General features: G+C 35.4%; 1 protein-coding gene across 1 annotated transcript; it reads left to right on the top strand.

The window, feature by feature from the left end:
* Positions 1 to 164: 164 nt before the first annotated feature.
* Positions 165 to 9,150, top strand: LOC133865876 (alpha-galactosidase). The gene is made up of 14 exons (XM_062302386.1): positions 165 to 451; positions 729 to 888; positions 1,320 to 1,577; positions 1,827 to 2,001; positions 2,483 to 2,544; positions 2,667 to 2,830; positions 2,952 to 3,049; positions 6,034 to 6,092; positions 6,182 to 6,316; positions 6,407 to 6,663; positions 6,802 to 6,961; positions 8,345 to 8,420; positions 8,529 to 8,579; positions 8,742 to 9,150. Exons 1-14 carry the CDS (start codon positions 396 to 398, stop codon positions 8,960 to 8,962), a joined length of 1,932 nt encoding a protein of 643 aa, XP_062158370.1. The 5' UTR covers positions 165 to 395; the 3' UTR covers positions 8,963 to 9,150.
* The last annotated feature ends 3,616 nt before the right edge of the window (positions 9,151 to 12,766 follow it).

The raw sequence follows: 12,766 nt of genomic DNA on the forward strand, positions 1-12,766 counted from the left end.
TATTGCCACTTAAAAAAGAGAACAATTTCAAAAGCAATAAGGGTGACAAACCTTACTCAAAGCTAAAACTTTTGTTCAATTAGAACACACGATTTTAATACTGTCTGAAATGAATTCCAATTTGGTCTTCCAAGCCAGTTTATGCGGTCACTCATCGCTCCTTCGTCTGAGAGTCTGAGACGCCGGACGAGATTCTTTTTTTGTCATTCTTTTTGTTGCAAGAAACTGAACGCTCTGCGTTTGCCAATTCAGACGGTAACACGTCATTAGCGTCGCTAACTCCACGACACGCTGCTTAATTTTCCATTAGTAATAAATGCGCTCCAAGTATTTAATTACGCAAATGATTGATCACTCGGCCGGACCAGTAGCTGGGACACCCACGCCAGTGAACAATGAAGGTCTTCGTCTTCATCTCTATCCCTTTTCTCATCCCTCTTCTAAATCCAAGGTGCCTCTTCTAATCTCTTCGTATCTCTTACAATTGCATGCGCATTTTGCTTCACGATTGTGCGATCAACTGCCCAGTGTTCGAAGATAAGCATGATTATTATCTATTAACCGTTTCTCGTACGTTAATGAGAATAGAAACACAGACAATTGACAAACCTCAGTTACAACATTTCTTTAGGAAACTTCGGAGTAGTATATTTGTTTCTTAAGGTTGCGTGACTGATTTTTACCAGTTTTTATGAAGAAAATAATGTGTATAAACAATTCTATTTCAGATCATCCTCTGAAGCTCTATCCGATGGCGAGCCAGAACATGCTAGCTTCCCACCTAGAGGTTGGAACTCCTACGATTCCTTTTGCTGGACAATTTCTGAAGAAGAATTCTTGCAAAGTGCTGAAATCGTATCTAACCGTTTACGCCCTCATGGGTATGAGGTATTAAGACTGCCGATGACTATAATTCATAGTTATTTTGATTCTTGTGAAATACATGAGGTTTCGATTTTGATCCTAAAGTTCAGAGAGTTGCAATCAAGTTCTCAAATATTTTTTTAAAAAATGGCTTTTCTTAGGTGAGGTAAACGTGCAAATGGATTTCCATTAGTTACGTTAGGTTTTACATGAAATTAACACGATACATCAGTGATTTTCTATTTGTTAATTGACGATAAGACTCCAATTGAAGCTTTCTAAATTAGTTTGGACTTTAATTGCAACTTTTTAAATTGAAGGAACCAAATTTGAAAATTGTGTATTTTTCAGGGATTAAATAGGTGTTTGCCTCTTTTCTTCCATTGACAAGTATCTGTATATAATGTGTATAACTTATTTACTTTTTTTTGTTTTTTTGTTTTTTGTCAATGTAGTATGTTGTGGTGGATTATCTTTGGTATAGGAGAAAGGTCAAAGGTGCTTACCCTGATTCTCTTGGATTTGATGTAATTGACGAATGGGGGAGGATGATTCCTGACCCAGATAGGTGGCCTTCCTCCAAAGGCGGAAAGGGGTTCACTGAAGTAGCTAAGAAAGTGCATAACATGGGTTTGAAGTTTGGGATTCATGTTATGAGAGGAATAAGTACACAGGCAGTGAACGCAAACACCCCTATCTTGGACACTATCTCGGTATTGCTCTGTATTCCCTCCATAGCTCATACTTTGGAAAATAAGGAGAAAAAGGGAGGGGGGGGGGGGGGGGAGGATGCTTCATTTACTATAGTTTCCTTTTGAAAGAACCAGGATGCACACATAATTTGAAGTTTAATCCTCAAAAATATAAATAATGTAACGGGAATATCTAATGCAACTAGTTGAGCAAGTGTGAAGAGTGAGCATTAGTAATCATTGCTTAATTTTATTTTAATTTTCACCTAGGGAGGTGCTTATGAAGAGTCTGGCCGAAAGTGGAGCGCAAAAGATATTGGGATTAAGGAAAGGGCATGTGCATGGATGCAACACGGTTTCATGAGCGTTGATACCAAGTTGGGAGCAGGAAGAGCCTTCTTGAGGTCACTTTATGAACAGTATGCTGAATGGGGAGTTGATTTTGGTAATTTACTATTGTTAACAGAATGTTGTTCTGCTTAGTCTTTATACCTTGCCACTATACGTACTCTAGGATTAGTATTAGTTAGTATGTCTTGGACATCTTAAGCAGGGATGGACCGAGGCCACTCCCAGCCCCCACTCCTCCCACACCAAAATTGTTTAAAAAAAAAACTTTTAGCATATTTAGGGTCTTCTTTTTTCTTTTCTAACTTTATTATGATGGCCTCCAAAAAAAAATTTAACGCAGTCTAGCCCCTCTAGAGTTAAAGTCCTAGTTCTCTCCCTAATCTTAAGGATTTATGCATGTCAAACTCCATTTTGAGTTTTGCATGTAGTACAAATGTACAATCATAACCTTCTACAATCGTATGATTGCATCGACTGCCAATTGCAACAAATTGGGCAGTCACTTGATATTGGCAGCTCAATTTTTATCTTTTCACTGCCTAGGTTTGATATTAATTGGTTCTGTTTTCTTGCAGTGAAACATGACTGTGTGTTTGGTGATGACTTGGATATAAATGAAATAAGCTTTGTGTCAGAAGTAAGCTGCAGTACCCCCCCCCCCCCCCCCTACTTTTTCTCCCTCCCTCCATTACTGCCACATCTACAATATTTTGGCTAAAGTTTACATGGTTGACCTAGTAAAGGTGTGCCTTTGCACAGGTTCTGAAGCAACTTGACCGCCCCATATTGTATTCTCTGTCTCCTGGAACCAGCGTGACGCCAGCAATGGCCAAGGATGTGAGTGGACTAGCCAACATGTACCGGATAACTGGGGATGATTGGGATTCCTGGGGAGATGTCATGGCCCATTTTGATGTTACGAGGTGAAAAGAAACTTCTGTTTCTGTTCATGAATTTTGGAGTCGATGTTACATTTCAATCATTATTTCTTTTCCATTTGGTGCTCTTGGAATATACAATACAAATTACTTAATTCTTTGTCAGGGACTTTTCTATCGCTAGTATGATAGGAGCGAAGGGCTTGCTGGGGAAGTCATGGCCTGACTTGGATATGCTACCTCTAGGATGGCTTACTGATCCAGGTTAATTTGCCTTCTGTCTTTCCTTCATATATCTGATGAAGAATTTTTTGACTGTTACTTTCAGGGGGTTGGTAAGATCAAATGAACCAGAAATCACTTGGCTAGGACAGAGCACCATTAGATATATCGATAAACTCAATACTTGCTGTTACATTGAGGAGTTGGTGACCTAGCAGTTTTTGAGTGTCAAATATGTCCATGTACTCAAGTGTGCACATGGACGGACCTAAGGGGCCCGGGGTGTGGGGATTGGCATCCCCCCCCCCAAAAAAAAAGTGTTAAGAAATTTTTTTTAGGGGAATTTTTATTTATTTATTAATGATGGTCCCCTGAAATTTTTTTAATATAGTTCGGCCCCCTTTAGTTAAAATTTCTAGTTCCGTCCCTAGCTATGCATCACTTGATTTTCTACAAACAAAGCAGTCACCATTCTAAGTCCAAGCACTTTTTACTAGAACAAAAGTATATCTAGATCAGGTGTAACGCCCTTGCTTTCAAAACAAGTCGTGAGTGGAAAATGTCTAATTTTCCGCATGACGCTCCTACATAATAAAACTCATGCAGTGGGAATTACCGTGCACAAATTTTCTTTTAATTTTGAAACCACATACTCTCTCAGAATCATAACATTCTAGAGTTGTTACTGAAAATACATCTATATAATTACACTCATATCGTTATTACAACACTAAAACCTATAATCTATAATACAACACTACGTATACATTTTCAGTAACGATATGAGTGTAATTATATAGAAGCAACGCTCATAGGTTTTATCCCCCACTTAACTGCCGGGTTGCTTCTATTTTATCCCTCTTATAGCTTCGAGGTGCTAAGTATATAACTTTACTTAACCGCCGAGTTGGTAAGAAACTTTATTCCCCCCTTCCTAACTTTGGGGTGTCAAGTGTATAACTCTACTTAACCACGGGGTACCCATCTTTTATAAAAACGTTTTCACAGATTGCATATTCCACAAATTACAAAATTTACAATCATTGTTGTTCCCTTAAAATTCATTTCCTTTCTTAACACATTTTCTTTCAAACACATTTACATTAAGCACATGTGATATATCATAGCAACATAATTTTTATAATTATATTCCAAAATACACAATGCTCATAATCACCAATGAAAACATATATACATTTTTATGCAATAAAATACTCAAGTGAAGGGTCAATAAGTTTTACAAACTGATTTGAACTTTCAAGCACGTGCTCCAACTCGTCTACATTATTTACAGCTAAAACATTATACTTTATTTGTTCAAAACTGTTATGAGACATTTCGTTCGAACAAAACCAGTTTGTTCGTTCAAAGTCCAAAAAACCATAGTCCGTAAGTTTTGTCCTATTTTTATTCGATCGAACATATTTTCGTTCGATCAAAACCTATTGTCAGATTAATTCCTACATGATTTTTTCACTCAATTTCATTTTTCTCTTTACCAATATCTTTTTCTAACTCAAGCAATCATAATAGACCATTTGCATGCATAAATTATAATACATCCCGTTTACCGTTTAAAATCTCATCTTTATAGCTAGCCAATATTTTACCATTGTTTATATCATATTTAAACTTCTAACAATATTTCGTCATTATTACGATTATCCAGCACACCACACAACTCTAGCATGTCTACATTTCAATATAACCTCCATATGTAAATCAAAACCTTCATTATCTATTTTTCTAAGCTTGTAGTCCTTTTTAGCATGTTAGCAGTTCTATATACTCTAAAACAGCCCTAACACACTAATATCACAGTCTATAGCATTTATTCGACCATTACAACAACTATACTAAACAGAGTTTAGTCTTAAAAATGCTCACCCTTAGAGCTATCCCTTGAGAATCCTGTCTGAAAATCCTCCATGTAACAAGCCCTCACTAAAACACTCAAGATTTGACTTAACTCACAAGGATTTTTGTTCAAAAACCCTTATTGTCTGTTTTGAAACGAAGTGTTAAAAAACACTCAAGATTTTTGTTCTATTTTGTTCTTTAAATAGACTTTTTGCGTGAACTATTCATTTCGTTCGATCGAAATTATTTTCGATAGATCGAATTGTCATTAAATGACGTTAGAGAACGTCGCCTCTCACCTAACTCCACACGTTGAGTGACACGCAGAGATATTATTTTCGTTCGATCAAACACGCATTAAATGCTGTCAGGCGATGTCTCGTCCCACCTAACCCCACACGGCCACACGTCGAGTAACACGTGGAGATATTATTTTTGTTCAATAGAAATGATTTGGATCGAACGAAATTTGTGTTTGTTCGATTCGTCGCATGTTTGTTCGATTCCGTTGTAGGTTCTTCTTTCAGTTGACACGTGGAAATTCTAAATTCATCGGATCAAACTTACTTTCGTTCGATCGAATTTTGTCTCTGTTTGATTCTGTCGAATTTTTCTTATCCATCTAACATGTGGTAGGGTTAATTCGTTCAATCAAACTTACTTTTGTACAAACAAATATCCTTTAGCTCCAACTTTTTTAAGCCTGCGCATGCTACCGTAAATCAATCATTACTTTTGCTACGGGTGTCAAAATCGCGCATATAACCCCAATTTGGAAAGCTCTTTCCTATGCTAGGTGAGCACATTTCGAGCTCAAAGTCTCTCATTTTCTCCTCCAAAACATCATTTTCTTACATCCCCCATCTTATTTTTACCTTTAGTGGATATTTTATGTATTTCGTTATTTCCTTAATAAATAAAATATGCATTTTATTTTCTTGGGCGTTACATCAAGTGACCTAGCTTCAAAAGCACAACATTGTTCTTTAACCCAAACGCGTTATATTCATCATAAAGCATTTGAAAGTACATGTGTTAAGGGCCTTAGAGATTACAGAAATCCTAAAATATACATTATTAGATTTAACTGTTTAATATTAGAAAATGAGCCTGGACAGATTAAAAAAAAAAACCACTATTAACTTGTATGATTTTGATAATATTAGGTTCGAATGAAGGTCCTCACAGAAGATCTAACCTTAACCCAAATGAGCAAACAACTCAGGTATAATGTAAAATCGAATAAGTTGGTTCTCTATGTCCTTTTATATAACCATGCATTCTGTTTTGGCCTTGCTTATTTCATCTTCACAGATAACTCTATGGTCTATGGCCAAGTCTCCTCTCATGTTTGGAGGAGATGTGAGAAAGCTTGACGAGACTACATACAATCTCATAACAAATCCTACCCTGTTGGAGATTAACTCTTTTAGCTCAAACAACATGGAGGCATGTGTGCTCATCTATCTTTGTATTCTCTGGGAAAATAAAATTAGTCTAAAAATAGTAAGATAACATATTGTTTTGTTGCTTGTACAGTTTCCTTATATTACTAGTATGAGGGATTCTAAGAGTAGAGACGACGTTCTTGCCTGGCAATCAACAAGATCTCGAACAGATGTAGAAATATCTGATACACAGGTTTTGGGCCTCACAGGCTGCATGAATTCAAAAGCAATTGGTTGGTATGTTCAAGCTTCGAACCAAGACCTGGAAAAAATCTGCTGGAAAGAAAAATTAGGAAGCAGACACCAAGAACCGCTTTGCCTATACAAGAGAGAGGCACTTTTTCCATTGTAATAGTGCTTTATCTTTCTCTCGGATTGTCTCAAATCTTCTGTTATAGTTTTTGCAGTATTACTAATATTCTAATTTCTTAACTTTTATGTAAATAAAATTACAGATTTATATTAATAATATTTATGTGGATGTAGACATGAAAGGATGACTTACAAACAGCAATATCAAGGGAAACTCCATTTAACAACAACTGACAGAATGGACTTTTGTTTGGGTGCTTCTTCAAATCAGAAGCTTACTTCCAAAGAGTTCAAGAGAGGTGCTCTTTTACCTTGCAGATGGGATACGAACCAGGTATCTTTTGTCCTTTTATTTCATAAATGTGTATCAAGGGACATTTCGTACAAAATAATATAAGTTCTAGGTATAAATGCTTGTGTGGGACAGTCATTCAGACTTTCTGCAATCTTTTATCCAATGCACAACCTCTCTAGTTTGTTGTTTGAGAGGATAAAGAAACAACTTATACAATATCACTCCATCCTTTCTGAATATCGTATAATTTTCCCCGTCTGTCCAATCCATCCTCAATCTCAATACCATCTCCCCAAAAGCTAGGTACCTTGGGCTTCCCCTCTTCATCCATAAGAATAAGAGCCTGGCCTTTGAATCTTTGATGATATAGAGACAAAAATACTTCAAAAAATCTCTGGTTGGAAAGCTAAGCTAGGTACCTTGGGCTTCCCCTCTTCATCCATAAGAATAATAGCCTGGCCTTTGATGATATCAAGACAAAAATACTTCAAAAAATCTCTGGTTGGAAAGCTAAGCTCCTCTCCCAGGCAGCTAGAACTACCCTTCTTAAATCTGTTGCCAGCTCCATCCTAGCTACACCATGTCCACTTTTCTTATCCTTAAGATTCTTTGTAAAGATATTGACTCTCAGAAATTCTGGTGGGGTTTTGACCCTACCAAGAAACACAACCTCACCCTATTGACCTGGAACAGAATCTGCAGCACTAAAACCTTGGGTGGTTTAGGCATCTGGTCCATGGAATTCCAAAACTCCTCCCTCTTGGCTAAGCTTGGCTGGAAATTACTCACTAAAGAGAATCTCCTTTGGGTGGAAGCCCTCCATTCTAAACACCTCAAAAACCACCACTTTCTGGCTGCCCCCATTGACCCTACAGCCCCAATGGCTCTGGAAAGGTATCATTAAGACCAGAGATCTTGTGCAGAAATGTGCATGCTGGAATATTTCCACCGGCAGAATCTCAATGTGTGGGATTCCAACACTCCCTTCCTTCAAACCAAACCCTAACCCTAACCTTCCCTTCCCTGCATATAAATGACTTAATCAACCCCTCTGATAAAACCTGGAACATCAACCTCCTCTCCAACATTTTTGACTCATCTCTACTCTGCACATCCTTAAGATCCATTTTGGTCAAAACCCTTGCCCTTATATATGGATTTGGGTCCCCTCCCCATCTGGCAATTTTTTTTTGCTCAACATTTTTTGTCATGTTACTAAAAAATGTGCCTTTCTGCCAAATCCGTCTCGAGTAGATGATGTAGGAGAAAAATATCAAAATAAAGCTTTTTGAAAAACACCGACCAATTTGACATGCAAAATTTTCATGGGACGAACTTGAAATTTGGGCAACTTTTCAGGTATGAAAATATATTGTTTAACCTATAAATTATACCAAAAGCTAATGCATTTAGTCTTTGCAGGTGTGGGAGTTGAACTTCAATGGAACCCTGGTAAATAGCTATTCCGGTCTATGTGCAACAGTGAATGATGTTGAAGGTGATAAATTTGAAACTTTGTGCCTTTTTTCTAGAATATTGCAATAGCAATTTTGCTAATAATCCTATTATTTCATATTTTTAAATTACTAGCTGATCATTCATGCAGCTAAAGTCAATTCTGGTGGAACTCGTTCTTGGATTGCGACTGGAAGAAGAGGTATGACTCCCCCACCAACAAAGAAAACTCAAAAGAATAGAGCCTCCTAGCTGCGCATGCCTCAAATGCTAGATAATTTTCGAAAAAACAAGAAAAGAAAAGAAAAAGTGCATAGGTTCTATTCTTCACACTATTTAATGATTATTCTTTCTTACTTTCTAGGTGAAATATATATTGCATTTTTCAATCTGAACCCAGCGAAGACAGTGATATCTGCAAAGATATCGGACCTGGCTAAGGTACTTCCTGGCAAAAACTTGAATGGAACTTCCTGTAAGGGCAGGGAAGTGTGGAGTGGAAAAGAGATAGCGGTAACAGACCAGACTATATCAATGGCAGTAGAAATCCATGGCTCTGTACTATTTGTACTGAACTGTGATTAGCGCAGGGTCAACCAAAACAAATATATATAGAGTCGTCTTCATGCACCGTGCCAAATGTAACGAGGTATTTATATCTATGCCGAAATGCGATGCTAGTTCTCAATCACCCCACCTCCTATTTGAGTGTATTTACATATAAATCTTAATTTAACTAATGAGAGACATTCTATCGCTCGGTTCAAATATTATGCTTATGTATTGTGGAACTATGTTTGCAAGTCTTTATAAGCGAAAAGGACGGAAAGATAAGATTTTATTTTTGAGTAATGATTCAATGCCACTTAAATATACAACTTTTCACCATCTTGCCTATGTGGCAAGGTGGTCCCCCACTACTTTTTGAGTTTTTTTATTTTTTAAAAATAAATTAAGGTGGGGGACCACCTTGCCACATAGGGAAGGTGGTGAAAAGTTGTATATTTAGGTGGTAGTGAATCATTACTCTTTATTTTTTATTTTTATAAGTAACGGAAAGATAAGATTTATCAATAGGAAAAGGAAAGAAAAAGAAAGGAAAAAGATGGGTATTTTCCTTGTTTGGATTTTTTTTACATAAAGTTGAGAAAAGTGATGGTCCATTGTTTAGTTCACGAGAAGAAAAGAAAAGAAAAGGAAAGGGGTTCCATTCCATTATTTTCACTTCTCTTAAAAAAAAATTCAATTTCAAAACATTTTCACATTTTATATTTCATCAATAATTTTTTTTATTACTATTCAAAAAAAAAAAAAAAAAAAATACACTACAATACAAATTAATTTTACTTTTTCATACAAATTAAATACCTTCTTCTTCTAAACACACTGTAACAAAGTGGACACTTCTGCCATGGTTTTTTATGTGTCACAAAACAAAATTAAATAAGAAATAAAGAAGCGAGAAGAAAGAAGAAAGAAAATATCTTTAATGATCTATTTCATGTCTCCTGCTCTCTCCTCTTCTTTCCCTAAACCTTTTTTGAAGTTGAGTTGAAATACGAAATTATAGTCCTTTGACAGAATAGAGATAGGGTGTAATAATATGGGCAGTTTACGAGAGAGACCCAATAGACCCACTTTCTTGACCATGTGTGGGCCATGTAGTTCGGACTGGCCGAACACTTGTTCGAACAAGTGTGCTCAATTGGGTCTTGAGGTCCTCTCACATGAACTCCAATATGGCCTCCAGGATTCTAGAAGTAATCATGATAGATATAAGAGTATTAGCAACAGCTTCTCTAAATTTCTTTCTCTTTTTTAGATGTAGGAAGATTTTTTAAAACACTATTGAATTAAATTATCTTGTTGTTCCCTAAACGAAATAAACACTAAGGGAATCTAAAGTTGTACCCTAGATCTAGGGAAATAAAAGTGATTCCCTTGGAACATTAGCAGTAGCTTTTTTTATATAAATTTTTTCTCAATTTAAGGAATCAAAATACTTTTTTATTCCTTATTTAAATGCGCCCCCACAATAGCTTTATCATTTCCCTATATCATTTAAGTATTATTTAAATTAAATGCTAAGATAAAGACAGATGAAAGTGAAATTATTTAAATGTTAAGGGAACTACTTTTGCTTCTCTAGATGTGGGGTATAACTTTTGGTTCTCTTGGTGTTTCTTTAGTTTATGAAATAACAAGAGAATCCAATTCAAATGGTTTTTTAGGAGTTTTTCCAAAATGTAAGGAAGGAATGAGATTTAGGGAATCTCCTTCTAGTACTCTTAACATTATTTTGAATTAAAAAACTCTCTTTCCTCTCTTATTTCTCTAACATTTTTTTGAAACTATATTTAAATGATTTATCTTTCATCTCTCTTTCTCATAACATTTAATTTAAAGAATATTTAAATAGTATAGGAAAAAGATAAGGAAAGCTATTGTGAATTGCATTTAAATAGATAAACAAAAAGTGATTTTAGTTCTTTAATTTAAGTAAAAGTTTAAAAGAAGCTCCTACTAGTGCTCTTAACATTATTTTGATATAAAAAACTCAATTTCCTCTCTTATTTCTCTAACATTTTTTTGAAACTGTATTTATGCTCTATTTGTTTCGACGTAAAATGATTTTCGTCGTAAAATATTTTCGACGAAATTATTTTTCAGGAAAAATGATTTTTCCGAAAATATTTTTCAGGAAAAATGATTTTTCCGAAAATATTTTTCAGCATTTAGCATGTACGGAAAAATCCCAATCATGAGAAGCGGAATCCGGCAACCGAATTCTGACAAGCTATATTTCGGCTATACTGGTCAGAATCCTGCCAAAACCAGCCAGAATCAAGCCTCATACGGCCAGACTCCAGCCACAACGGTCGTACCAGATTTGGCCGAACTCATGCTTTACTGCTGGAATCTGGCGATTTGGCCAGATTCCGGCCTGAATCCGATCGATTCCGGCAAGTATTGCAGGATTCTGGCAATTGAATACCAAAATCCGGGACCTTCGGTTGTATATTCGAGCTACCAACAAACTCAAATGTTTGGTGGTGACTGATTCCCACAAACAAAGATTTTAAATCCGAAAATTCAAAAAATTAAAAAAGTTTTTATGGTCAAACTGAAAATGATTTTTGTCGACTATTATTTTCGCTTCTACCAAACACCGAAAAATATAGAAATCATTTTTCATAAAACATTTTACGCTGAAACAAGCAAAGCATTAAATGATTTATCTTTCTTATCTTTCTCATAACATATAATTTAAAGAATATTTAAATGGTATAGGGAAAAGATAAAGAAAACTATTGTGAATTGCATATAAATAGGAAAACAAAAAATGATATAACTTTTTAATTTGAGAAAAAAGTTTAAAGGAAGCTGCATTACGACTCTAATAATAAAAAGCTTTTAAAGTAAGTTAGGTTTTGTCCGAAACTATCCTAGAGGATGCGGCACGCAACCAAAGTATTCAAAAGCAAATTGATTCATTAAGCAAACCATGAATAGACTCTGGTGTTAAAAAATAAAAAAATAAAAAATAAAAAATTTAAAATGAAGTAGTTAAACATTTTCCAAATAACTTGGATGCAATGTTCTCAGAGGCTCGTGACCAAAATATATAGAAAATACAATTGATCAGTCGGGGAATAGATTCTAATATCAAACAACTTGGATGCAGCTTCATGTCATGCATGATGCCACTGCCCACCATCTTTTGTCCGTAAAACTAAATCAAAATAAAATAAAATACTTGTACCTTTTAGGAGATATGCCTGGCTGCTATCAGTATTCATGCACCGCCTAGTGCCCACCCAAGATCTAATATCTACCTTTGTTTATTAATGTTGTTCATGATTAGTTTAGCACAAGAAAAGTTGCACCACCAAAATAAACTAAGGGAGCATGAGTGGACAAATGAGGGGGCCGAAACAACCCTAAAAGTTTGGGGTAATTCGCCTACCCCTAGGCGACTCTCAAACGGTATTTTTTTTCCTTTTTTCTTTATATTTATATTTACAATATTATAAGTTTTCCTTTTTATTTTAATTAAACTGGACATAAGGTGGACAAAATGATTTATTTGATAATATATAGTTCTAACCTTGTAGAGAAGATTGATAGCTTTTGAATCTTAGTGAGCGATTTGATAAAAGGCAATACCTTGATGGTCACTAGAGCATTCTTTCCAATAAATAAATAAGGGAATATTCCTTGGGACCTTGAGGTTTTAAAGATTACTTATGTACAACCAAGATAGGATCCATTTCAAGGTCAATAATAGATTTCAAATATCTAACGGTGTAAATATTTGATTTTACAAATTTAATGGTCTATATATTATCATATAGTGAATATATAGTCACGTCATTAAAAAAATTTAAA

Source organism: Alnus glutinosa, chromosome 1, assembly GCF_958979055.1.
Source record: "Alnus glutinosa chromosome 1, dhAlnGlut1.1, whole genome shotgun sequence".
Lineage (NCBI taxonomy): Eukaryota > Viridiplantae > Streptophyta > Magnoliopsida > Fagales > Betulaceae > Alnus > Alnus glutinosa.

Excerpts from the sequence above, each read along its gene's own strand:
- LOC133865876 (XM_062302386.1), top strand. The coding sequence starts at position 396 with ATGAAGGTCTTCGTCTTCATCTCTATCCCTTTTCTCATCCCTCTTCTA. Across the intron at positions 452-728 it reads ATCCCTCTTCTAAATCCAAG|ATCATCCTCTGAAGCTCTAT; the intron begins GTGCCTCTTCTA and ends ATTCTATTTCAG. Across the intron at positions 6,317-6,406 it reads TTAGCTCAAACAACATGGAG|TTTCCTTATATTACTAGTAT; the intron begins GCATGTGTGCTC and ends TTGCTTGTACAG.